The sequence below is a fragment of the Sardina pilchardus genome, chromosome 13, assembly GCF_963854185.1.
Source record: "Sardina pilchardus chromosome 13, fSarPil1.1, whole genome shotgun sequence".
Taxonomy (NCBI): Eukaryota; Metazoa; Chordata; class Actinopteri; order Clupeiformes; family Clupeidae; genus Sardina; species Sardina pilchardus.
In genome coordinates this window covers 5,807,501-5,833,421 of record NC_085006.1, presented here as the reverse complement: position 1 = coordinate 5,833,421, position 25,921 = coordinate 5,807,501, and the positions used below count along the sequence as shown (strand labels likewise).

General features: G+C 45.7%; 2 protein-coding genes across 4 annotated transcripts in view; one reads left to right on the top strand and one right to left on the bottom strand.

Moving 5' to 3' along the window:
• The first annotated feature begins 3,102 nt into the window (after positions 1–3,102).
• Positions 3,103–5,276, top strand: ssr3 (signal sequence receptor, gamma). Its single transcript, XM_062552532.1, has 5 exons — positions 3,103–3,329; positions 3,879–4,005; positions 4,139–4,237; positions 4,526–4,657; positions 4,941–5,276. The coding sequence occupies exons 1-5, from the start codon at positions 3,197–3,199 to the stop codon at positions 5,005–5,007; spliced, it is 558 nt and encodes a 185-aa protein (XP_062408516.1). The 5' UTR covers positions 3,103–3,196; the 3' UTR covers positions 5,008–5,276.
• Positions 5,271–25,921, bottom strand: part of kcnab1a (potassium voltage-gated channel subfamily A regulatory beta subunit 1a) — a 100,680-nt gene continuing 80,029 nt past the window's right edge. For 2 of the 3 annotated variants that reach the window (XM_062552530.1, XM_062552531.1), the window contains 12 exons: positions 20,986–21,023; positions 18,478–18,557; positions 18,345–18,389; positions 15,980–16,024; positions 15,035–15,078; positions 14,738–14,824; positions 10,604–10,689; positions 9,066–9,186; positions 8,743–8,837; positions 7,673–7,793; positions 7,163–7,251; positions 5,285–6,998 (listed from right to left, as the gene is read on the bottom strand). In XM_062552530.1, coding sequence (XP_062408514.1) covers positions 6,909–6,998; positions 7,163–7,251; positions 7,673–7,793; positions 8,743–8,837; positions 9,066–9,186; positions 10,604–10,689; positions 14,738–14,824; positions 15,035–15,078; positions 15,980–16,024; positions 18,345–18,389; positions 18,478–18,557; positions 20,986–21,023 — 941 coding nt within the window. In that variant the 3' untranslated portion in view covers positions 5,285–6,908. Of the gene's footprint in view, positions 6,999–7,162; positions 7,252–7,672; positions 7,794–8,742; positions 8,838–9,065; positions 9,187–10,603; positions 10,690–14,737; positions 14,825–15,034; positions 15,079–15,979; positions 16,025–18,344; positions 18,390–18,477; positions 18,558–20,985; positions 21,024–25,921 lie in introns of all 3 variants that reach the window. The other variant, XM_062552529.1, reaches the window with a different exon arrangement.

Here is a 25,921-nt window from a genome sequence, read left to right as displayed (position 1 = left end):
ACACACACACACACACACACACACACACACACTGTCACGGGGAAACTTGATATTTCACCCTGAACTGCCTCCCATCAAAGTGCATGATTCACACAGCTGCTGATCAAAGAAAATTGCACACATGGACTGAAGGAGAACAGAAATGTCAAACAATTAGAATATTCATAAAAGTGTCTATTTTGCGCGTGAACACGCACGCACCCACTCACACACACACACACACACACACCTATTCAGATGCATGCTCAAAACAACGTCACTCATTGATTTCACTACAAACACTCATGTTCAAATGCTCAGATACAGAGAGAGGGATAGAGAGAAAGACAAATTTCCACACACATGCAAACAAGGAGGAAAAGGACTATTCATCACTAAAATTGCAGCCAAACTAGACCTGCCCTACTGGATCTGAAAAGAGCAATAAAACATTTCATGCACAGGCATGCAACCATACACCCAATCAGATCTAGATAAGACATGCTTTGCTCTTTGTGGCTTTCACAGTCTAAAAGTGAGAGATGACAAGTCCAATGTCACCAGGGTGAGTGGGTGTGATCGCACAGGTTCTCTGAACTCTGCATGTCCACCACCCCAGACCGCAAACGTCAAACAGAGACAGCATCTGTCTGTGCTGTGCCTCCCTGGTCCATGTCCTCTCATACGTCAGCCCACAGCCTCCCTCCCCCTCCAAAAAGAACCCAAGGGAACTTCTTGATCTGGTCAAGTTGTTCTCTCACCCTCCTCCTGTATAATGTGATATTTCATTTCTTTTCTTTTTGAGTCAGCTTGACAGTTAAAAGTCCTTAAAGGTGCTCTAAGCGATGTTGGGTAACGTCACTGCTGTTGCTCGGCTGCTCGCCCCTCCTTCCCGTACAATATGAAACGCTCCTGAACGTGTATCTCATCTGTGAATGGCTGCAGAGGTTTGTATATTTCATGGCCCAGGCTGCACCAGACTGTTTTTGTTGCTGTATATGGAGACTGGAACCACATTTTTTACAGTGTTTTTAGGGGACAGGTAGCTAGTGGATGTTGAGGAGATGTTTTTTGTATTTGTTGTATGTTTTAACTTAGAAACTGTGTAAAATCACAACAGCACCTTTAAACCGCTCATTATTATTTTTTTTTACAGTATAATCAAAGCAACATGCATTATGCCGTTGGATACATTTACAGTAATTAATCATGAATAAAATCCATCCAACATACAGCCTTGGCTGATGTTGGTAAAAAAAACGCCATCAGTTTTGATACATGAACATCCCATCACCAGGGGACAGGCTTGACTTACCGGTTATTGCCCTTTACCCTCCTTGAGGTCCCACTGTGAAGGGGCTATGTCATTATGGTGCTGCAGACAGTGAACAAATCGAGGAAGTCAGTCAGACAAATGTTACCTCTCCTTAGCCTTTCTCTCCATGCATGCAAAGGTTGTGCGTCTGCTCCCTCCTGTTTAATCATTTATCAGGCATCCTGTTCCCCCTCATGCAGAGGATCCTCAGAAAAAGAAGACAAAAATGCTGTGTGCAGAGGAATAAAGGTTGCTTTTAAGGAGACCCACCAAAGGAACAAAACAACTGAGAGGAAAATGAGAGGAGAGGTTTGACTGTTCATCTTAAACTAAATATGCAGTTTAGTAGGTCATGCACTATAGTGTGTGGGTAAATCTGAACTCTCTGATAAAAATGTGTATCCACAGTTCACTTGGAGGATAACTCATTCCATTTTATGATTTCTGTGGCTTGTGTGTCTGCCTCAAACCACTATTGTTCAGATGTAATAGAACTGAACAGAACTGAGAGAGAGAGAGAGAGAGAGAGAGACAGAGAGAGAGAGACAGAGAGAGAGAGACAGAGAGAGAGAGAGAGAGAGAGAGAGAGAGAGAGAGAGAGAGAGAGAGAGAGAGAGAGAGAGATACAACTTTATATTGTTTTGGCAGGCCTTGGCAGAATGACCACATTTCCTTTGCCGGAGTGCATATTTAATGCTTAAGCGCTAACCATTTGGAGGGTTCATCACGCTATCTCATCTCAGCAGTATTTGTATTTCTCATTTGGTATGCAGTGGCAAAAAGCTGCCTGGGAGGCTTGAAGTCCTCTGGCCTTTTTCCCTGTATGGAACACATGCAATGTCAAGGGATGACTTCTCATGGCACAGATTTGCCATGCTAGGTAGTAGAGAGACCCTGCCACACTCACCAGCGGCATATCATAGCATGGAATGTGAACCTCATGGGAAAAGTTACATTCAAACGGATTATCCATGTATTCATCCATGTATTTATCCATGGAGTCATCCATGTATTTAATATAAATTCTACTGTATCTGCTATAATTTTGCTCATCACTTTTATAGTTCATTTACATTTTATACAGTTAAATAGCCTACATTCCACTGTGAAATATGCATTTGCAGATGCATTTTTATTCATGTTTGATGCTGAAATACAAAGCTGATTAGTTATTTATTAAGACTTAAATGTTGTCCCTTTTCCTAGTGTGGCTGGAAAGCCAGCCCGAACTTAACCTGACGTCAGGCTAAATGTGTTCCAGTGAGATTGACACTATTTTGATGCTGCATGTTCCAGTATGATTAGCCTATATTTGTCATATAGCCTACTGTATGTTTACAGCTGAAATATGCCATTCTCCATTTATTCTTTTGTATTATTGTTGGAGTTGCTCAGTAGGCCTAGATGATTGATCATAGTGTTGTCTTGAACAAGTACTGACTTCAGTCTGTTTTCATATTAGCCTATATTGCCTGTAGATGGAGCCTAAATGTAGCCTACGCATGCAAATTCAACAATGCAATGCAATCAAAGCATAATGATATAAATACAGTGAATTCTTAAAATAATATATAGTTCCTTGATTTATTGACATAGTCTACGTTTTTGTTTTATTTTCAGCCTTTCATACTATTTATTTGTTAAAGGCAATAACATTCATGATTCAATTGCAGATCTATGAGCAAGTGGACAAGATCCGAGTTTAAATCTACTACACTAGATGGCAGTATACGTTTAGGAACGCTGCAGTCTTGTCAGTGGAGTAATTTCCGGTGATGCTGACGACTTCCGTGTTTGTGCTGACGCGGCGTTAGCGATTCATACAATCTGGGAACGTACGTGTCAGTCTCTTTGCTGTTCGGCACCGAAAACTAAGTTGGCTACTAGTTGAAGTTGCGAGCCATGGCACCCAAAGGCACCAACAAACAGCAGTCCGAGGAGGATCTTCTGCTTCAAGATTTTAGCAGAAATCTCTCTGCCAAATCGACAGCTCTTTTCTACGGCAATGCCCTGATTGTTTCCGCTATTCCTATTTGTAAGTACTGCCGACGCTATCCTGACATTAGCATTGGCATACCTTTGGTGCTGTTGCATCTTATTTACCAGACCAGACTACCTTAGAAAATCGTGTTTATGAGTGGAACGTGTCCACTTAAAGGACGTTTACATTGCCTCACTGAATGTGAAATGAGCTCTTCCGTCTTTTTTGTTACAATGTCTGTAACTATCATCCTAACTTTCTACATTTAGCTAGCTAGCTGGCGTCAGTGTAGCTGAGAGTGTATTAGCTTTTGTGGGGATAGGTAACTTACTGATATTATTAAGTTCTCCTCTTGTCATTTTAACAATAAATCACGCTTTCTTCACATGTAACCATTAAACAATGAGTATATTGATGTATATATTGAAGTGGCATGGCTACTCAGTATAGTAGCCTACCGTTGCTGCTACTTAGACAGTAGCAGCAGTCATTGATTAATAGCAACCAGGTAGGCAGCGAACGTTTCTCCTGTCGTCCATCATCCATCATCCAATCTCTTCAAGTCAATCATTCTGATTTACTGTTTTTTTGTGTCTGCATTAGGGTTATTCTGGAGGATCTGGCACATGGACCTTGTGCAGTCTGCTGTTCTCTACGGTGTTATGACTCTCGTCAGCACATACTTGGTGGCCTTCGCTTACAAGAACGTGAAATTTGTTCTCAAGCACAAGTTAGTACTCACCTCTCTACAAGCATGTGTCCTTGTAATTGCAGTCTGTTTTGTGTAATTGCAGTAAGTTTTGTTGTCATGACCCTGTTTGAGTGCTACCATATGCATATCATTGGTTTGATCATATTTACAGGGTTGCCCAGAAGCGGGAGGACGCTGTGTCTAAGGAGGTGACTCGCAAGCTGTCTGAGGCTGACAACAGGAAGATGTCCCGCAAAGAGAAGGATGAGAGGTCAGTCAGACTCTGATTGCAAGATCATTTCAACTGATAACATACATGGTGTATCTACTGTGTTGATACTATTGATATTCCAAAGGTCTGTACTGTACTGATAAAATGTCTGTTTTCCCCATTTAATGTATAAGAAAGATGAATGTGTAGAATCAGACTGTAGTTTAATTTGTCTGGAAGGCCAATCAAAATCCTCTCATAATGGCACTGCTCCAGTGTCTTGCTAGTTGGGGAGGAGAGGGAATGGACCTAGGCCAGGGGGCTAATGTTATTGGTTTTCTCTTTCAGGATCTTGTGGAAAAAGAATGAGGTTGCTGATTATGAGGCCACCACCTTCTCCATCTTCTACAACAACACCCTCTTCCTGGTCCTGGTCATCGTAGCCTCCTTCTTCCTGCTCAAGAACTTCAATCCCACTGTGTATCCTTTATCCAGGTTTTAATATCAGACGTGCCATTACAATGGGCTGCACAGGAAAAACCTTTCCTGAGTTTAGAATGAAATGCCATGGTTTGTTACGAAGGTGAAGCTGAAGTAACACACAGTACAGGTGATAAAGGTACATTTTTGAAAAACATTAGGAGTAGAAGTTGCTGTCTTGTGTATGCATATGCATCCTAAAATGTTTGAGGATTTAACAGGAGTAGTTACTGTGAGATGTTAGATATTTCTTCCCTCAGTTGTTGTCCTTAACGGTCTGCAGTAATTACATTCTGTCCATCAGTGCCTCCTCTGGTCTCATCGCCCTGCTGTCTACCGGATCCAAATGAGTGAATGAACAAGCAAGCAGGAGAGTTGGAACCACAAGGAAAAGAAGAGAAAAGGAATTGGGGGAGGGTGGGGGGATTGGGATTGGGATTGGGATTGGGACGGAGTTGGGGGGGTTGTGTGAGGAGGGGCAAAGACGTGACGCCGGGTTGGACATTTATCATTTCTGTTGTGCATGACATTTTTCATGAAATTCATGATGCCATCTGTGGAGGTTCTTTCTGACCTCCGCCATTCTCTTTTTATACAAATTAAAGATGATGGACCTGGACTAATCTGCTCATTGTTTGCCTTTTGGTGATGGAAGTTGCCACAAAAACAAGACTCACATTGCCAGTGTATGTGTTGGCATAATCCATTTTATTTCAAGCGTAATACAGGATTTATCTTTAAATATCTGTAAATATTTACATAAGTCACTGCTTCATGACCAGAAGGAAAAACATAATGATGGCTAAAATACCCTGATGCAAGTAGATAATGGCTTGTTAACACTGTTGTACATTTATGAACCATAGAAACAGAGAGTTTACATCACTATCAGCTTCTAAAAACCAATGCTTATGAGGAAGTGGAGACTCAGGCTCTCCGATTCCTTATGTACATGAAGGGTAAAGTTAAAGGCACTCATTGGGAGAGGACTGGAAAAGCAAAGAACTGAACTCTGAAGATTGTTGTTGTGATTGGGTTCTGTACAAACCGTTAAATGCTTAATTACAGTATGTCATGTAATTTAGATTTTCATTCAGCTGTTCTAAGAGATTTGACCAAAGAAAACTGCTTGACTGAAATGCTTATATTAGTTTATAATAATCTTATAGACATATGTTACTCGTATTCCTAAAGATTGTTAAAGAGAGAAATGGGTTGATTGGACTGCTGATTATGTACAATTTAAAAATGATTTCAGCATAGCTTTAGTGCTTTGATGTGTGGAAGCCTTTCAGACAAAGGCAAAGATTACCAGTCAAGTTTTCCCATCTGTTCCTTTAGAATTCCGTTTCAAGACATTGCAGTCAAACCTCTCGTGAGTATGATGAAAGGATGTAGGATCCCCATGGAAAGCAACCATAAAGATGCCTTGTGCCGCTCTGGAGTTGTGCAACGTACCTACTTATAAGCTGATTATAATACTGTGGCTGTCGTCAGGAAAAAAGTTCTGAGGTCAGTTTTGCTTATATTACAATGTAAAAACGTTTACATCCTTCCAAGTAAAACATAGAAAAGTCACAGAGAAATGACTCCAATGTGCCCTCCCTCCCTGCAATGTACACTCTTCAAATGGGCACAAGACTTGTCTCAACACTGGGTCTTTGAACGATTTCAGGTAGTAGCTGGCATAACCCCAGCATCCTGTCAGCAGTCAATGATGTGGCTTCACTAAACAAGCAAATGCTGAGGTGTAGCTCTCTTCGCAGATGCACACAGAAGACAGTACAGTCAGGCGCCCATTCAGACTTAACACAGAAGTGGGATTGCAGTTCCCTGGTCCAACAGAGGAGGGCGACATGCTTGACAATTCCACCTTTCCCAATCCGACCCCATTAAAAAGCTCTAGTGCGTAGCAACCGTACAGGGGACTGCATATAGTAATACGGTACAGCCGTCTCTAATAAGCTCAGGAGTGCTGCTCTTGCACTGAATATGAAGGATGCTGCTTCTTCAGTTGTTGCTCAGGTGTGATGCTCTTTCTCGGGGTACGCTTGTTTGAGATGAAGGCTAGGTTACTCCGATTCTATCCGGCTTAGGCATGCAGGTTTGGGGGCATAAGAGTCCCAGCCCTGGGGAGGCTGGGTGTCTGGGTGCACAGGGAGGGACACAGCGGAGACCGTATGGCCCACACTAGCTGCGTTATCACGGTCATCTGACTAAGTAGGAGACTCATGGTCTCACAGGGGGGGTTCTAGGAGCGGTAGTCCTTCTTACTGTAAGGTCGGTTGCCCAGGATGTGGTCGATGTCGGACACCACATGAGAAGTCATTTTTGGGAGCACCTGTTAAGAGAAGAAAGAAATAATGATATATTATTAAAATTATAATAATAATAATTGAGAAGAAATGATAATGCAAGGATTAAGAAACAATGCTGTACATGACTTCAGATGCTCTACATCTGCAATTATGCAAAAGTGAGTGTATGTGCATGCACCACACTGACCTGTATGGCTCCCAGATTCTCTGTAAGCTGTTCGGGGTTTGACGTTCCAAGAAGCACAGAGCTCACTCCCTCATTCCTCAGACACCAGGCTGTGTTGAAAAGTTAATTTCAGTTCTTACATGCACAAAGGCCTTTGAAGCACAAAGACATGAAACAACACTGGACCGATCTAACAGGTACAGTCCACTAGGTGGCAGCAACACACTGCTACAGGACCCTGCGCGTACTGCTTCTGCCCCTTTACAGTGACAGCATGTGGAACTCTGTAAAGGCTTTGGCCCTGATCAACACCAGGCTCCGTCCATATTCAGCTGTGTATTTTGGGTAGCTGGGGCTGCAGCTGTTGTAAAGGTTTCTACTTTATACTTTCAAGTGACTTTTTCTGCCTGCTGATTCTGCAACTCTCGCTGCTAGATAAATCACCCAGCACCAGGTAGGGAGGGAGCTGTGGTGGAGATAACCTACAGAGCAGCGCTGGCACCAGTGAAAAGTGCTGTGTGCTCATCTTACCCACAGCCAGCTGTGGTAGAGTGCAGCCCAGTTTCTCGGCGATGTGACCCAGCTCCTTCAGTTTTGCTTGTTGCTTCCTGCCGTCTTCGCTCACGATCTTATCCCTCAGCCACTGGTATGACTATACGGAGCAGAGGACAAGAGCAGATGTTTGAGGTCGGTGGGGTACAGCAGGGAAGAGAAAAGGACAGAAGAACGGTCATACGGTGTGATACAATGGAACAAAATCCCATTGTATCACTCAAAACAGATTTGCAGTTGAGCAAGAAAATCTCACTCAAAGTAAAACTTCCACCAGAATTTTGCAAGGTCACAGTTTTGCTTATTCAAGCAGTTCTAGGAGTTCCTGCAACTGTAATTATGGATTGCAATTTTCCCTTGTTGATGTGATGTTTATGTTAAACTGCACTCTTATAAACATGTACACTGACTCAGATTAGCAAGGACATTACAAGTGAAAGAAATACACCTATACTATTCCAGAGCACACATTCCCTTATCCCTATAGTTACAGATGTATAAACTGTAGGCATATGTTGTGTATGTGTGTATGTTAATGTATGTTGCCTTTAGTCAGCACAATCACTTGCTCTTCTGGCACTGGGGAATGTCTTTACCAAAAGCATCTCCTTTCCAACAGCTTGTCATTATCCACCTAATCTACATAGAAAATGGCCGGGGTCCTTGTAAAGGGAAGCTTTTAAAATGACAGTTGCTTTAGTATTGGGCACCATCCAAGAGCTGAGACATTCTGACTGCTGCCAAAAGCAATTCATTTAAGTACTCCTAGTATTTCTTCCATCCATCCATTGAATATCTCATCAATATATTCACCGACAGGGCCCTAAGCATTAGAAGGTCAGCATTTGAGGCAATCAGAATGTAAGGAATCAGTACCTCTTGATTTAATGAGAGAATAGTCCATTGCCAGACACAACCTCCCTCTTTTTTTAATTTGTCAAAAATGTCACTTTATTATTCTGTGATGTGTGATCAATGTGACCTTGAACATCTGGACTCCTGGAGAGGTACATTCATAGGCTATATTGTCACTTCAAACGTCTGCATACCTTCATGGAGGCCCTGGAGGTTTCAGGGATGCCATTCTCATACTTCCCAGTAATGATGCCACAGGCCAGGGGAGACCATGTCATAGCGCCCACCCCTGAAGCCACAGAGGAAACACAAGTTACACTGTTGTGAATATAAAAAACACAAATTAAGAACAAAGAGCTGCTCCAACAGCCTTGAGAGGCAGATTAAAACAGTGTGAGTCTCAGTAGCTCAACTCAAAGCTACGGTGGATGGTCAGCATTATGGAGGCGAGCAGATGGTGTGGGGTGTGCAGCGAGAAGGCGAGGCTGTGAAGGGCGGGAGATTGATTGACACCTGCCTATTTTGTGGTAGAGCTCCGGCAGCTGCACCTCCACTTTCTCCCTCTGGAAGAGATGATACTCCGCTTGCTCACACACCGGGGGGATGAGGTTAAACTGCCTCGCCACGGAGTACGCTTCCTGGAGCGGAAAGAATAAGAGATGGAGGAGGAACAGAGAGGGAGAAGGAGAGAGAGAGAGAGAGAGAGAGAGATGAGAGGTGGAGAGGAAGTGGAAAAAATAATATAGATATAAGACAAAAACTCATTAGTTATTCCTCTGGGCAAAAACAATCTCAATACCTCCCCCTCCCCCTCGACTGCATTCTAAACTGGTTATGTGTCTTTAATGTGCCCATGCTTTTGCCCGTGTTGTTATTTTGACTTGTATGTGTGGGTATGCATGTCAGTGCAGCGCCCGAGGGCTCGACGGGTGCCAGGCTATCACTTCCTCACAAGCAAGGAAATTACCACACACAGTCATATCACTGACACACTCCCCACTGCGGAGCCGTGTTTGCGGAGTTGGGGGTGGGCATGTAGGAGGAACCATATCTGGCGTGACACCAGGAAGTGGAGCGAGCGCTCGTCCATGGCACAAATTACAGGTCGCTGTGTAGAGCATCTCCTCTCCAAACGGCTCTCCTGCCCCGTGCCTATACCCAAACCACTCATTTAGAACCATGAATTAATAATGTGGTTTCAATTGCACCACTTTGGTCTTGCTGATGCATACAAAGCCCCTGGCATGTTCTAATTACCAGCCATTGAGTGCAGCGTACTCTGAGATTTGGGCACAGGAAAAAAAAAAAAAAAAAAAAAGCGAAGCGAAGAACTTCACACACACACACACACACACAAAAAAAATGGAGCACGGAGATAGATGACAATGGGGAACGCTTGGCGACGTGTGTATACTCCACCCTCCCAAAAGCAGCTTTTCTCTGTCTCTGTCTTTCTTTAGAAAATCATTTATCATGACCGCCTCCTCTCTCCCCTTTTCCTCAAAGTCAGCGACTGCATTGGCGCTACAGCGTGCGCGCCACATCAAAGCCGCCACAGGACTCCCTTTGTGAGGGCCTAGCAGGATGCCAGAGGATCCTATCAGACAAGGCAGCTCCGCAGACATTGGGGATGGCGTGTCTGTTCAGTGGCAGGTTTGAGGCACAGTGCGGGAGGCTATCTCAGCCCCGCAGCTGGCCAGCGCTCATCTATTAGATCAATTTGATGCTATGGTGCGTCGTGGAGCTAATTTATGGTGTCCGTGTCTTTGGGAGAATGGCAAGAGCTCCGAGTTGAGGGGTGGAAGGTGATCAGTCTCCTCAGTTTTTGCTCCTATCTCACTAAAACTTTTAAAGCCTTCAGAAGCAAGCTCAAACAGCCCTGGTCAAAACAGCCAGCAGCTTTGATAGAGCTTTCAGCCAGCTCGTTCTTCAGTGTCGGTCACTCAGCCCAGTTGTTTCATGTACAGATGTGTAATACACCATTTCAGTTTACAGCTGCATGGATGATCTAGACATACGACTCTCTTTAGACTTTCACTCAGACGGGCCACTCACCATAATTTCCATGGCTGTCCACCGTGATGTTCCCCAGTACATGGACATCCCCTGATTGATGACATGGGTCATGGCTCTCACAATTTCTGAGAAAACAAAATCACCAATGATGTTGTTAGTAGTTTCAATCTGTGTTAAATGTATACTGTAAAATATTTACTATGACAAAAGTGAAGCCACTGCAATAACAAGGACACAATAGATTTACAAATTGCATAAGGGGTTAACAGTGGCTTATAATAACATACAGTAAAACGTTGGAAGAAATAAATATTTCTTGAAGAATGAAGAGATGCACTGTGACTGAGGGGATCAGAGAGTCACAGACTTGGGTTTAGTGAAGAGAAGGGGAAGCATATGTCTGTTTCTATGATGCAACCAAGTAACAAAGTCACGTGTAGTTTTGTTTACTCTTGTACTCTAAATGGAATGAGTAGACTGTTCAGTTTACTCCCAGATGTAGAGAATGTAGAGGGCTCCTACTCCAGGTAAAGAGTTGCTCAGGAGAGGTTACACTGAAGGTCAGTTGGGAAATGAGAGTCAACACAGAAGCTAAGAAGACAGATGGGGTCTAAACTACTGTGTTAGTGGACTGTGCTCTGGGAAAACTGGAGTGGCCAAAATACACAATCACAGTCCAAATCCATAGTTAATCACACAATAATGTTGGGACAAATGTGCCTGACTGTTGATACAAAGCCAAGGTTTAAAGAGATTGGAATATAACTAACACACACTCAAGACTGCCTTCGCCTCTAGTCATTAATTCAGCGGCGCCTAAGCCCCCTGGCCTCAGCTGCAGATAGGAGTCTTAGTGGAGAGGGACTGCAGAGCCGGTGTGCTGTGCTGTGTGTGTGTGTGTGTGTGTGTGTGTGTGTGTGTGTGTGTGGAGGTGACGCGCCCAGAGAGGCTGTGGAGGAGTGTTTAATATGCAACACACGAGCGTCAGGGGAGATGACACGGCACTTCTGCTCGCTGTGCACAGCCTCGCCGGCGCCGCACCGTGATGCCCGCACCCACCCACCCGCCCGCCCGCCTGCCCGCCTGCCCGCTCGCCGGATTAGCACACAGGGAGTCATTCATGCCTGAACGCCAAGCGGAGGGGGACTCTGACTGAGGGGTTCCTGAGGAAGGTTTCCCAAGTTAGTTTGATATGCCTTACAGATATGTCGTCGGAGAGGATGTGGGTAATTGTAATTATTCACAATTAAAATGATAAACCCTCATGGCCCCTCAGTCGTCACTAACACAGTGCAGTGTTCACAGTTTTATTATTCCTTAATGCAGTGGGTTGGAAACTGTTTAACAAAATTGCATTCTAAATGGCATCAAAAAACATTCTAAGAGGACTTTATAATGAAAATCCAGTTGTTGTGACAGCTGTTCACCTTTCTACCAGTGTTCTGTTTATGTTGCACGGTTGTCCGCTTGAGTTTAATCTGTTCCGCAGTCCCCACTCACAGCAAACATTAGTCACTCTGCACTGTTATTCGTGTTCAGCGTCAGCAGGCGACCCTGATAGGAGTCCAACTGGACCCATTTGGGCCATCATCATTTGGAGCAGAATGCTCAAATCAATAACATGCAGTAAAATGTAATGAGACAAACCAAATGAAAATGTTTCCAGGAAGCTAAACTGAATTGCTTGGATTTGGGACTACTTTCATGGTTGTTGGATGGTTATAATTGTTCTTCCTCTCCTGAACAGAATGAGGCCAAATTGACACTGTGCACCAGCTACCCCCAAAACAACCTCATTTGATCCTTTGCTGTGTACACTGAAAAAAATCAAAGCTCTAAAGTATCTGTATCAATTTCATTTTGCCAGTGGGTTCACATTCACATCTGGGTCCAGGTTCCAAGATACAGTATGCTTATGGTTATTATTGTTATTATGAAGAATTGCTATATTATTATTACCATTATTTTAATAGGCTGGTTGACTTTTTGACACACAGTTAATTTGAACTATGCCGTGATAATAGCGATAACACCACCATTTAATGATGATGTAATGTTTATTGCTATTGTTGTCATAAGAACAAAAGCGTCTGCCAAGTCGCATAAACATAAACTGTCTGTAAAATTGTTTGGCAGCTCATGACTGATGCCCTTATATGTTCACACCGCATTACATCATATTCTGGATTCTAATGTAGGCTCTGCAGTTGTGAGCATGGGGGTAAAGGCTTTGTGTTGGTGTATGACCACACATTAAGTAGAGAATGATGCTCATTGGGACGGTGTTTATCTGCCGCAGTGACCTTGAACAATTGGGCGAGTTGGCTGTGTGGCCGAGAGAGACAGAAAGAGAGTGGTAGTCTTTAACAAAACAGCAGCCTTTGGCACAGAGCACAAGCACTACTGAATAGGAGCGCTGGAGCACAGTGTACCCCTGCATTGTCCCAAAGCTGATTGAGGAGCACTACACAAGGCCAGAGTTTGAGTCTTTGTGTGTGTGTGTCTGTGTGTGTGTGTGTCTGTGCGTGTCTCTCTGTGTGAGTGTGTCTGTGTGTCTGTGTGTCTGGATACATATACGCATATCATTGTGTGCAAACAGAAGGTAACATAGAACACTCTCAAACTGAAAAGAAGAGAGAGAGAAAGAGAGAGAGAGATAGAGGGATGCTGAGTCGAGCCATTGTGGTTAATTCTGTTGTGTAAGCTGACGCTTTGGGTGAGTTGGCGAAGATAATATTGTGAGAGTAACATTAAGAAAATCTCCCAGTGCCTCTGGCTCTGCAGCGGCTCTAGAGGCAGCTCTTTATTATTCTCCTCTCTGCTCTCCTCTCCTCCTTCTCCCTCTCTCCATCCATCCATCCCCAGCTATCCCTCTCTCTCTCTTGCTCTCTCTCTCTCACTTGCTATGCCTCACCTGGGGCTACTTGACATTTAAAAACCCACCAAGTTGTATTTGATTTTTACGTCTGTGGGATCACGAGTGGCTTTGGCTCCAGGTGAGTGAGTGGATTTGGTCTGAAGGGCCTTGTTCAGCAGAGCGTGCTGGCCCCACACGGCCACTCTGCTGCTTTCTTAATGGCAGGCGGACGCCATTTCTGGGGCTCTGCGCGTTGTAATGGCTAAGGCTAAGTGCAGTTGCTTTTGTGCGGCGGTGCGGTGCGGCCGCTCGCGGTCTACCGTCTGCGGTCCCTCCTCTGGTTCGGGCCGGCTCGCTGAGTGGCAGGCCGGGTCAGGTCACTCAGGGTCACCGCTGTGACTGGACAGGAGTGACGGGGGACCCTGAGGACCACTCTAAAGAAGGGTATTGTAATTGTGCCAATCTCACTCGGGCCATTTCACACCAGGCAGTACATTGCATAATATTCCATTAAAAAGCTGTTAAATTCAAGTCTTTAATTGCCCTCAACCATCTTTTGTATTCATTAATTCAGAAGTACCAGTCTTGAGGTGATCGATGTGCCATTGGCACCACTTCTTTCTAATGATATTAAGAGACAGAGGGAATTTGTGTTTGTGTTTGTTTGTGTGTGTGTGTGTGTGTGAGTGTGTGTGTGCGTGCGTGCGTGCGTGCGTGCGTGTGTGTGTGTGTGTGTGTGTGCGTGCGTGTGTGTGTGTGTGTGTGTGTGTGAAAGCAAAACTGTGAGTAAGGCAAACATAAATGCCCTAAAATGTGTGAGACAAAGCAAACATTGGCAATATTCTCTCCCTCTCTCCTACTCGGCCAAAAATATGCTCTTCTCTCTGCCTGCTGCGGCGCAGCCCAGCGCCCAGACCCTGACCTGATTACTCATCTGCCCGGCGCTCGGGCATCATGGGAGCGCAGGAGAGTGGGTGGGGGGGGGGGCAGGCGGCCACACTGACACCATGACAGGGTCACTGACCAGACGCGCTGGGGCAGATTTCGGCTGACATTTGGGGTGTCGCGTCTCATCCCCGTCCTGAGCCTGAACCTCCTCCAGCGAGTCTCAGAGAGGCGGGTGATAGAGTCATGTTGGGCTGTAAGTGAAACAGCTCCCCTACGCCTACTGATCGCAGGCTGCTGTGCCTCCAGGGTAAGGCACAGGAGTCATCTGAGAGCTCCAGGAAGGGACTAAGAGCAGAGTGTTGTACTAGAGGACCAGAGCGGATGCATGAGCCCCGTGTAAAGGCCAGCTCTGCCTGGGCGCGGCTTACCTTCCATGGGCGTGTTGCTGTCGGGCCGGTTGGCGAACACCACGTCCACGTACTCCAGCTGCATCCTCTGCAGTGAGCCCTTCAGACCTGTCAGGACACATCGGCCTGATTGATTAGTGCGTGGACGCTACTACATATTGGCAAGTGTCCAAAAGGATTAAAATGACAATTCTATCAAGGCCAAGTGTGTGGGTGTGTGTATACAATATTATTGTAGAAGTATTTAGGTAATTACAATCATGTAAATTGAACAAAGAAACAGGGAGAGAAAGAGCAAATGTGAAAATAGAGCTTCACCTTCAATAATGTGCTTCCTGGACAGACCCCTCTCCGTCTCTGCCCTGTGCGATAGAAAAGTAAACAACAACAACAACCCAAACACATGTTAGTAGAGCTGGTGACAGAGGGGGATCCCCTACTGCTGCTGTGTGCTGCGTCAGAGGGCCAAGACCAGGCGCATGCCCCTTTAAGCTCCTCTCCTCTCCGTCAGCCTGTTTCTATGGTACGGATGTGGCTCTCTACCTCTCCCCCCGAGCCAGTGATGCACCCTCTTCCTCTTCACGCTCCCTCCTCCCCTCCTCTCATTAGTATTCATGAAGAGGAGACACGTACGTAAAGGAAGTGAATCAGGTGCTTTGAAAGCTTATCATACCTTCCAGCACCCCAGGATGACTGTAAAAGCACTCACAAAAAAAGTTTTTTTTTTTCATTATTTCATTTCTAAGCCTGCCAGGGTGTGCACGCTGCCTGACAGGAGAGCTGGAGAGTCACGTCTGAGATAAGACAGCAAGGGCTTTCCAAAGGGCAGAAACACGTCAAAAGGAAGAAGAAAAAAAGAGAAAAAACATGATTCATAAATTCTAATTGTACAGTTTTCACCATGCAGCTCGAATAGTAGCAGCGGCAGCATCTATTGCAAAAAGATTTGTGGACTTTTTTTTTGGGATGAGCATTTGGTAAAATGGTAATCAAAAAGGTGACACGAAGAAATGTGTTGAATTTCCATGAAAGCATTCAAGTGCCTCTAGAGAGTACTGTACAATCCATCTAGATGGACATAAATCAAATTATAGACTCCCAGTCACACTCAGAAATGAGGAATGGCCATTCTATCACTCAATATAATAGTCTCAGCGACTGTAGCAGCAGCAGCAGCAGCAGCAGCAGCAGCAGCAGACCTCCGCAGCTGTGAGTAGTGTGTGTGTGATTACTGGGTGTCCAGTGGGAATGGCTCTCACTTACTTTCCACCCCAGTAGAGCTTAGTGGTGATGACCAGACTGGAACGCCTGAGAGAGAGAGACAGAGGGAGAGAGAGAGAGAGATAGAGAGAGAGAGCAAGAAAGAGAGAGAGAAAGATAGATAGAAAGAGAGACCAAGAATGAGAGAGAGCGCAAGAGACATTTCTGGTGACTCATTCTAATAATCAGTCAAATTCTAATGAACTCTGTTGTACCCGGGCTGTAGTCCCTCCAATCAAAGTCAATAGGCACATTTTAAATGGCTCTCTAATCCTGCCCATTACACACACTCTTCCCAAGCACTGTGGAGTGTGTGGAGTCGTCTGGCACCATGAAGTCCCCATCAGCTGCCGTGGAGTCATTACATCTTCATTAAAAGTTAACGATGCTATCGCTGGATAATTGCACTTGTCATTTAGGCTCACTCTTTTACCGGCGCCTCGTGGACGAGGTTGCCAAAATAACTGCATGTTTCCCACACACACAACACACTGTTGCGGCTCTTCCAACATGCCTCAAGTTGGTTGTGCATTTGCATTTTAGATTAGCGTAAATGAGTTTGTGGTGTGTGACCCCCCCCCCCCCCCACCCCCCATGCCACACATTCAAGCACATTAAACCTGGAGTGCACCATTTGCAGTCACAGCTTACATAACCACTGGAATGGCAAAAACCGCACAACACACACTATTGCAGTGGAGGCAAGCATCTGACTGACACAGACACAACCACAATGATATCACAGTTACAGAAAGAGAGACCCTCTCTCTCTTTCACACACACACACACACACACACACACACACACACGCACACACGCACGCACACACACACACACACACACACAGAGTGTACACGTCTCTGTGACACTTTCTCAGTGACGCTGGGTGGCACTTTGAGGACTGCTTCACACCAAGGCCTGAGCTGTGAAGCAAAGGAACATCCAGCCAATGAATGTGTGAGCATTTCCTGCTCTGTTACTGGCATCCCTCCAGAGACAGACAGACAGGAGGAGAGATATGGATAAATAGATAAATAGATAGATAGATTGATTGATTGATATATATATATATAGACAGAGAGAGAGAGAGAGAGAGATAGAGAGAGAGAGGATAATGAAGATGGTAATAGGAAGAGGCTGTAAATGTGAAAACAGGCCGTTTGGACATGAACAAACATGCATATGTTTGAGATTGGGAGGAGGCCGGTATGGCAAATGAAAGACATGTAAGGGAAACTGGGAGATGGGATGGATGAATGCACTGAGATGATGAGGAAGGAGTCGGCTGACTGATTCTCAGAGGATGAAAAAAGAGAAGCTCGTCTGTCCATCATTTGTTTTCTTTCATGAGCACATCAGCAGCAGAGAGTCCTGCGTAAGCCAGCAGTGCTCCCTGGAGATCCCAAGAGGATCAGCTCGTGCTTCTCCCTCTGGCCTGCTGATGACTGAAATAGCAGAGAGGACATGCAGTTCTACAGTACATGCATCTGAACTCAACACCAACAGGATCACTGTAAACCTCCAGTGTAATCCATGTGAGGATTTGCTATATAGCGAGCTAGAACCTTTCTATGTAGATGATCTCATCATATTCTCATCAGTACCGTCATGACTTACGATGATTATGTTTACTGCACTTCAGACATGATTTCATGCAAATGTAATACAACTCATGCCTAGAAAATAGAGCTGAAATGAAATATTGATAACTGCAGTAACTACTGTTGTTGGCTCCTCTCTCTGAATCTCTAAGCGACCCATGAAAGCATGTACTGTAGCTGTCACCACGGTTACGAGCATATGTGAGTGCAACAGCGTCGTCGTGGAGATGAGGGGGAAACAAAACACCTGGCAAGTGTCTGATCACAGCACCTGTCAGCTCTACACAATTAATCAACTTTTCATGGCTATTAGACTAACAGGCACACCCCAGAATCCACAGAGGTGCAGACAAACAGATGCTTACTGTAAAAATCAACATAACAGAGAATTATTCCTGATGAGCAACGATGCGAATATCATTAAAACTAGGCATATCCTGGCAAACATGGGCATGTGCAGGTCCCTAAGCCCTCAAGCACTTTGTGGTAAATACGAAAACTCATGGGCCGCCTGCCATCTCCACAGTCTCATGTGAAACTGATAAAATATGCATCAAAGTATTCTTTCACAAACAACGCTTGATGAAGTTTGGTCCATTAAGGCTCTAGATAACATGCTGATTGGAGAAGATGAACGTGGATGAATGAATGTATGCATGTTACACTTTCAGCGCACGCGTAAACATTTCTTTCACACACATACTTGCACACATACAGTGCACCGTACACCATCACACAGGCAGGGAGAGAAGGAAAGGCAGACATACCTCCAACCTTTCTTTTTAATAATGTTCCCCAGTATGACTTCAGCTCTGTAATGAAACAGTGAGGAGAGATTAAAGAATTGTGCTGTCGTGTAGTGATCACGTTCACACATCAGCGTGTCGGACTCTAACTCACCTTCCTGCTGCATACACCTCTGCTGTGTCAAAGAGGTTGACGCCACTCTCATAGGCTATGGTCATTAACTGCTCAGCCACCTGGAATGTAGACGAGGACAGATTTGTGACAGTTGAACCAACATCTATCATACACACATACACACACGCACGCACGCACGCACGCACGCATGCACGCACGCACGCACACACACACAGTCACACACACACACACACACACACACACACACACACACACACACACACACACACACACACACACACACACACACACACACACACACACACACACACACACACACACACACACACACACACACACACACACACACACACACACACACACACACACAAACACACACCTACACCAGTGTCCCTCTGGATTTGGAAACAAAGACAATAGAATAGACAGGAAAAGCTATTCTTTAATCAGTAATCCTTCCATTTTTCCCTCGACAGAGAAGACCACAATTGGAGCCTTCCTGACCCACTCATAGACTACCACCACCCACCACATACACACCCTTGTCAGGGCATACTGTCATGTCCAGTGACCGGCCATTACTGCACACCGAGGGGGTCCGGTGATTCAGCTCCCCCGACTCAGGGCTCCCTGTCAGCCTCTGTGCACTGTCCGCCCCCCCTCTGATTGTGATTCAGCCGGACGGAGCTTCATAAATCATGCTGAACTGCTGAGAGGCTAATTTTGTCTCCGTCTGCACTTTAGTGCCGTGCGCGCGGATGGCAAAAGTGAATTTGCTGTAATATTTCTGTGCTGCATTGCTGGGGTATTACTGCATTTGTGTGGATGAGGATGTGCGCAAAGGCGATTAGCGTTCAAAAGCTCCTCCCGAAAAAACACAGCCAACATATTTCATATCTATCTAATGCTGACGTGTGAGAGAGAAAAAAACTAACTAAAACTACTCCTCCGCAGCAGGGAGCAGGGAAAAGTACAGTATAGATGGATGAGAATCAAGAGAGAGAGAGAAAGAAAGAAAGCAATTTAAAAGCTGGAATGTTGTGAGATTGCCTATATGCTATCACATCGTAGCTTCAGCTAGGTGACCCTCAAAATGGTTATTAAAGTGTGAATTGATGTGTGGATGAGAGAGAAAGATGAGGAGAAAAACAGACAGAGAAAGAAAGAGTCAGGTAGACAGTGTGTGTGTGGGGGGGGGGGGGGGGGGTATGTGTATGCATGTGTGAGCGTGCATGTGTGTTTGTGTGTGTGTGTGTGTGTGTGTTGAAGTGATGTAAAGGGTCACAGAGAGGATAGCAGTTGAAAAGAGCTGGATGAGCTGAAATTGAATAAAGAGGGATGTAGAGATGAGGACTGAGAGAGAGAGAGAGAGAAAGAGAGGGAGAGGAGGAGAGGGGGAGGAAGAGGAAGAGAGAATGAGAGGGAGAGAACAGGACACTGTTGCATAACACTGCGTAATACTGAGCCCCTCCTGCCCCCTACGCACACACACGCTTACACACACACACACACACACACACACACACACACACACTCACCACTCCCTTCTGCAGAGATATTTTTGCTGAGCAACAGTCTGTCTCTACAGACAGAACACACACTCACACACACACGACACACGTCATAAAAGCCGCTACAGTAGACAAAGCTTTGCTCTCTCCCTGAGTTTCAGGGCCTAGAAGTGTTAGAGTGGAGGGGAGGAGAGGAAGGGGGGTTACTGCGCCTGTCTCAACACACACACAAACTTTAGACACAAACTCAAGCCTACTTTAGCATGCCAAGGGGACAGAATTAGACTCAAGGCTCCCTGAAAGGAACAGACACATACACACGCACACACAGACCCCGACATGCAGCCCTGAACGCACACAGTGTCACACGCATGGTGTGAAAAATAAATCCACAGGCTGTTGTGTCCTGACCTGGAGAGACTCTGTGAGTCACCAAACTAGGTGTGTGTGTGTGGCCTTATCTCTTATAATGTGTAATATGGTGTGTATGTATTTGTGTGTGTGTGCATGCAATCACGTGTGTGTGTGTGTGTGTGTGTGTGTGTGTGTGTGTGTGTGTGTGTGTGTGTGTGTGTGTGTGTGTGTATGTGATTCTGTGTGTGTCAGCATGTCTTCATGTATACTACGTCACGTGCACAACATGAAGCGAGAGTCCTGTCTTTCTTAATTCCATCTGATGAGGGCAACAGCCTTCTCTGTTTTGGGAGGGGGCGGACATGTTGGGAGGTGGCGGTGGAGCAGTGGGTGCAGTGTGGAGCTCCTCCAGGCAGGGTGAGGAGGGGTGAACTCTGTTTACGTAACCCAGCCAGAGAGACGAGAGTGCAGGCCAGCTCAGCCACTCACCACTGCCCCCAAATCCAACAGCAGCCTCTGCTCAACTCTGCTCTGACACTCAACTATTCACACCCCACATACAGGGGTCTGAGTCTGGATCTTGTGCACAATGCCAATTCAATTTGAAATCATTGGGAGCACAGCGGAAAATTACATTTGTGTTGTGTTGTGTGTCACTTACCTCATCTGAAATCTGCCCGCCAAATGTCACCCAGGTGCCTGAAATGAAAAGAAGGAAAAATAACAATATCAGCCCTGATATTCATGTACTACTTCAGTGCTGCTTTTGAAATTCTCATTGAAAATGTACTAATTGTTTTGTACTCAAACATATTCTTAAAGGGATAGTTCGGGTTTTAAGACACGAAGTTATATGGGTTCCCTGTCAGCAACGTTGTGCATCAGCACTGACTTACCCCCCGACAGCGTCCTGTGAGCCGAGATCCAGCCGGTTTTTGATCGTTTTTGATGCTGAAGAAAGTAGTCCGGCAAGTTGCTGGGGTCACGAAAGTAAAGTGTTTTTCTTCTCAAAACCATATGCGTTCAAAAGAGTGATATATTTGCACCACAAAAACGTTGTCCAGCTGTTAGTAGCGCGCAGTGATAGGAATCGAGAAAAATAGTGCCAAGTGATAACGAGGTTTGAATTTTTCCTGGACAACGTTTTTGTGGTGCAAATATATCACTCTTTTGAACGCATATGGTTTTGAGAAGAAAAACACTTTACTTTCGTGACCCCAGCAACTTGCCGGACTACTTTCTTCAGCATCAAAAACCGGCTGGATCTCGGCTCACAGGACGCTGTCGGGGGGTAAGTCAGTGCTGATGCACAACGTTGCTGACAGGGAACCCATATAACTTCGTGTCTTAAAACCCGAACTATCCCTTTAATCATTGGCATAGCAGTAACTTTGTTAGATATTTGTGGAAATGTTGCTTGAAGGTCTTTTAGGGCCCCGTCGTTGACTTCAAGGCACATAACCCTAACCCTGGCCTAACACTATCGCCTCCCAGGCAGCACTGCATTGAAGTCAACGGCTCAAAGAAGACCATACAACGGAAATGTCCTTGTGTGACCTTGATGCCTATGAAATCAAACTGCTGGTTAGTATTGCGTGCAACATTATCTACGGAAGGCTTCATTTGGCTTGGTAGCTGACCATGGTCCTGAGATCCCTGTAGCAGAGATTGCGTGTGCGATGGACGCTGACTCCCCCTGGGGATAAAGGGTAATGTGAGCTTGGAGCTACTCGGGAAATAAAGGAAACTGAGAGAGAAGTTGGATGTGCTGCGATCATGGCACACTGCATGACACAGTGGACAAGTACGATTTAAATAGGCAAGAGTACGGAAGCGGGGTAAATGACAGCTGTCAATCATCATTATGGCCTTAAAACATATTAACATATATAAAAAAAATGTCTAGCATATAAACGTGTTTTTCTGAATGTTTGTATAACCCAATGAATGGCACTTGCTCCGCCAGATCAGGCCATCTGTAAACGCATGTAGAGACTGATGCGGTTTAGAAGGGGAGATTGTAACCCAATGAATTGACCCTTGCCTCTGTGATGCGCAAAATAAACCAGAGGGCGCACAAGAACATCTAAAAGTAAACAAGTGGAAACCGTCAACCAGCGTTTCAGAAGAAATAGCTCTACGTCTGATGAGACACGGAGAGATATATCTGGTGCAGTTGTGTTCTGTCCAATGTAAGAAAGGTAGAGTTCATGGCATTGCTGCTGAGATCGTGCCTCACACATCTCAGGCTGGGCTGCCTGCACCCTGACAGCAGAGTAACTTCAGCTGGAGTCCCTGAATCCTGCAGTACTTCTGGCACGAACTAGAGGAGGAAGGTAGAAGGAGGAAAAAAGGAAACACTAACATTCTGAGAGGGAAGGGTTGTAGAGCGAGAGAGAGAGAGAGAGAGAAAGAGAGAAAGGAAGAGGCGCAGTGCACTGCTCCTGTAAAAATAGCAGCAGCCGTCTGATTTGGACATCTCAGGGTATGGAAAATGGGAATCCTGCACTTACTGCAAATAAGCTTCAAAGATTGTTCAGACAGATAAGGTTGCAGTCCAATTTGGGGGACACTAGGAAATGATTATTTCATTTCCCCTGTCAGAGTGTTTTGCTGTAGGGGTGTTGTGATCCATACCACAGTAGTTTTGTTTGCGCTGCTGGCTAAATCCTGCAATGCCCTTCAGCTGTGACGTCTGTGAAGTTTACTACTGAAGCTTGCCAGCACGCCTCTTCATTCAGTTGGCGTTGGCAGAGCTTCAGTGGCCAGACAAAGACAAACAGTTTGATCCCTGTCCTAATCTAGACTAAACAACCTCATTTCGAGCAAAGACCTTGCTGACAGCCATGATGTCCCCATTGGTCATCCTCCCCACAAGCGTCATTATCAGCACGCCAGTGCCAGCGGCGGCGGCAAGCTTGTGCCCGCCTCTGCAGCCGGCTGGCCCTCGTCTGCCCGGGTGCCCTGTGCCCCCCCGCGGTGCCGTCTCCAGCCCAGCTTCTCGCCCTGGGAAAGGGCATCCAGAGGACACCCAGCTGAGCAGCAAGGTCACGGATAGGATAGGATACGGGGAGCGGGACGGAGTCATGGAGAGAGGGGGCGAGAGAGGGGGCATGAGGGGGCATGAGGGGGCGGTGGTACAAGCCAGTGGGCTCCTGACATCAGAGCACACCACTGCTGGCAAGAACAGTGCGATGGAAACAGGAGCAAATCAGCCCTGACGGGGGGGTGGGGCTCAATGGTAAAGCTCACAAGAACATAACGGGACGGGAGACATGGGCCAGTCCTCTCCTCGCCCGGTTACATTACACATCATGTCCTAATGACCCCGGGGCCACTGCACACCATTCAGCCACTCACACCAATGACATGCTCACAGAGTGGAGAGGAGCAGAGGGAGTTACGGGACTCACAACGTTAATGGAACGTGTGATCACATAATTGTGCGTAAATGACCAATTAGATATGTGAATAAGGAGCTTTAATCATTGGATTCTAATCAGGTCCCCTAACCTGATTGTGATTACCCTTCACAGACAACGCGCATATCTGCTGATGACAACTCACTGTGCTTTACAGCTTGCTTTACACGTGCCATACATGAGGGTTTAGTAGGTACATCCTAAAGCAGTGTTTCTTAACTGGTGGGTTGGGACCCAAAAGTGGGTCGAGGAACCGTTCTGTGTGGGTCGTGGAGCTTGTGGTTAGAAAAATAAGTAAATAAATAATCGCCCACAAAATCGCTACCTTATTTGTCAGTCATTGCCATGGACATAGGCAATGTACATGTGACAGGTCATGTTAGCGGTAAACTTAAGTAGAGTGAATGTTTGAGGCAAGATATGGATTCACTTAAATTGAGATCAAATCGGACAGTGTGCAGTGTTCACTGAATTGCTGGCACATGAGAGAAAATGGCACATAGAAACAAAGCACCCATGTCAAAGACAATCCTGTTGAGTATTTGAGAGGTGACCAGGAGTTGAAGACTCCACAAATGTAATGCCAAACATCAACATGTTTGCATGTCTTAACATTTAGCCCAACGTATCCATTGGCTTGATCAGTAAAAAAAGAAAAAGGGGTCGCGACATCATGAACATGAGAAATTGTGGGTCCCAGAGCAAGACCAGTTAAGAGCCGCTGTCCTAGAGTGAATGATTTCTGACTCAATAAGCCAAGCTTCTGATGGTGTTTCCATGAAACTCTACCACAATAGCTCCAGAGGTGAAGATCTTATGGCTGCTATGTCGTGAACCAGAGAATGTGAGCTATCCATTGTAAGGGAGCACAGTGTCTCTGTGTACATCCAGCCCATTTATCAAAAGTAATACATTTGAGACACCGGGGCATATGATGGAAAGATTAAGGTCTTAGTCTTGAGAGGTTTAGTCTTGACTTCCCATTTGTCATTCTCTGTAATGTGCCAAATCAAAGCAAAGCGTAACAGAGATGTTAAACTGGCTCTGTGCAGTGTCCCTCCCACGCTGAGCCGCTGTGGGAGCTGAGGTGACAGGGCTGACCCTGACTGCAGCTACTGGCCACAGAGTAGACGGTGGGAGGTCATGATGTCTTCACTCAGGCCCGGAGCAACGAGCGGAGATGACATGCTTGTCAGTTTGTCAGGAACTGGCCAAGAGCATCAGAGCCTGGCAGCTTCAGCGACGCACGCTAAGGGCATCTCTGATCTGCCATCATGTAGACCAGAGATGCCACTACCTCTGCTCAGCGTGATGCCATACTCAAGTGCACAATTCCACACTAATGTCCGCAGACACGGGCCAACTCAACGCAGACGCAGTCAAGCAGTATTTACTGGAGTGGGTTGTCTGCTGTCTGCACGCCTCTGTTGATCCTGTCTGTCTCTTTCTCTCCCTCTGTCCCTGCTGGAGTATCCTGAACTCGGACTGCCAGGCGCTGGAGTGAAACTACGCCAGGGAGAAAGTGCTGATTTGCAGAAGCGGGTCAAAGACGCATCGACCCGCTTCTGGGGAGATTCGGCGTAGCCATTTCTGCTCCCCTGGAACGGCCTCTTCCTCTACCTCAGCAGTTCCTGCTACAGTTAAACTTTAAATCAAATTATACCCTCACAATTACCAGACTCTTGTAAGTGCTACGACTTGGGTAATTGTAAGTGGTAAATCTATGTCACTAAATATTTGGATTTCTTTCACACTTATAAATTCCCTTGAGTAAAAGAGCAGTACAATATTGGTCTAAGTGTTCCCTTATTGTAAAATTCGCTGCACGAGTCTATTCGTAACACATGTATTGTTGTGTGGCTTCACAGATACTGTATCAAGCTGTGATTCTGAGCTGGGGTGTTTTTGAACTCCAACAAACGTAGAATAAGGTGGGGCGGGGCACTATCAGAGCTTACGCTAAGCATATCAAAGGGAGAACTCACTTGCCATTATCCTCCCTGAGACGGGAGATAAACATTAGATGTCCTTGGGATCCTGGCGCACTTTTGAACCTACCTACACAAACACACCCACTCAATCCACATGGCAAAGATCAAAACAAATTCAGAGAGGGGGAGAGAGAAGGAGAAAGAGAGAGAGAAAACGAAAGACGAGAAGACATAGCCACTCTAA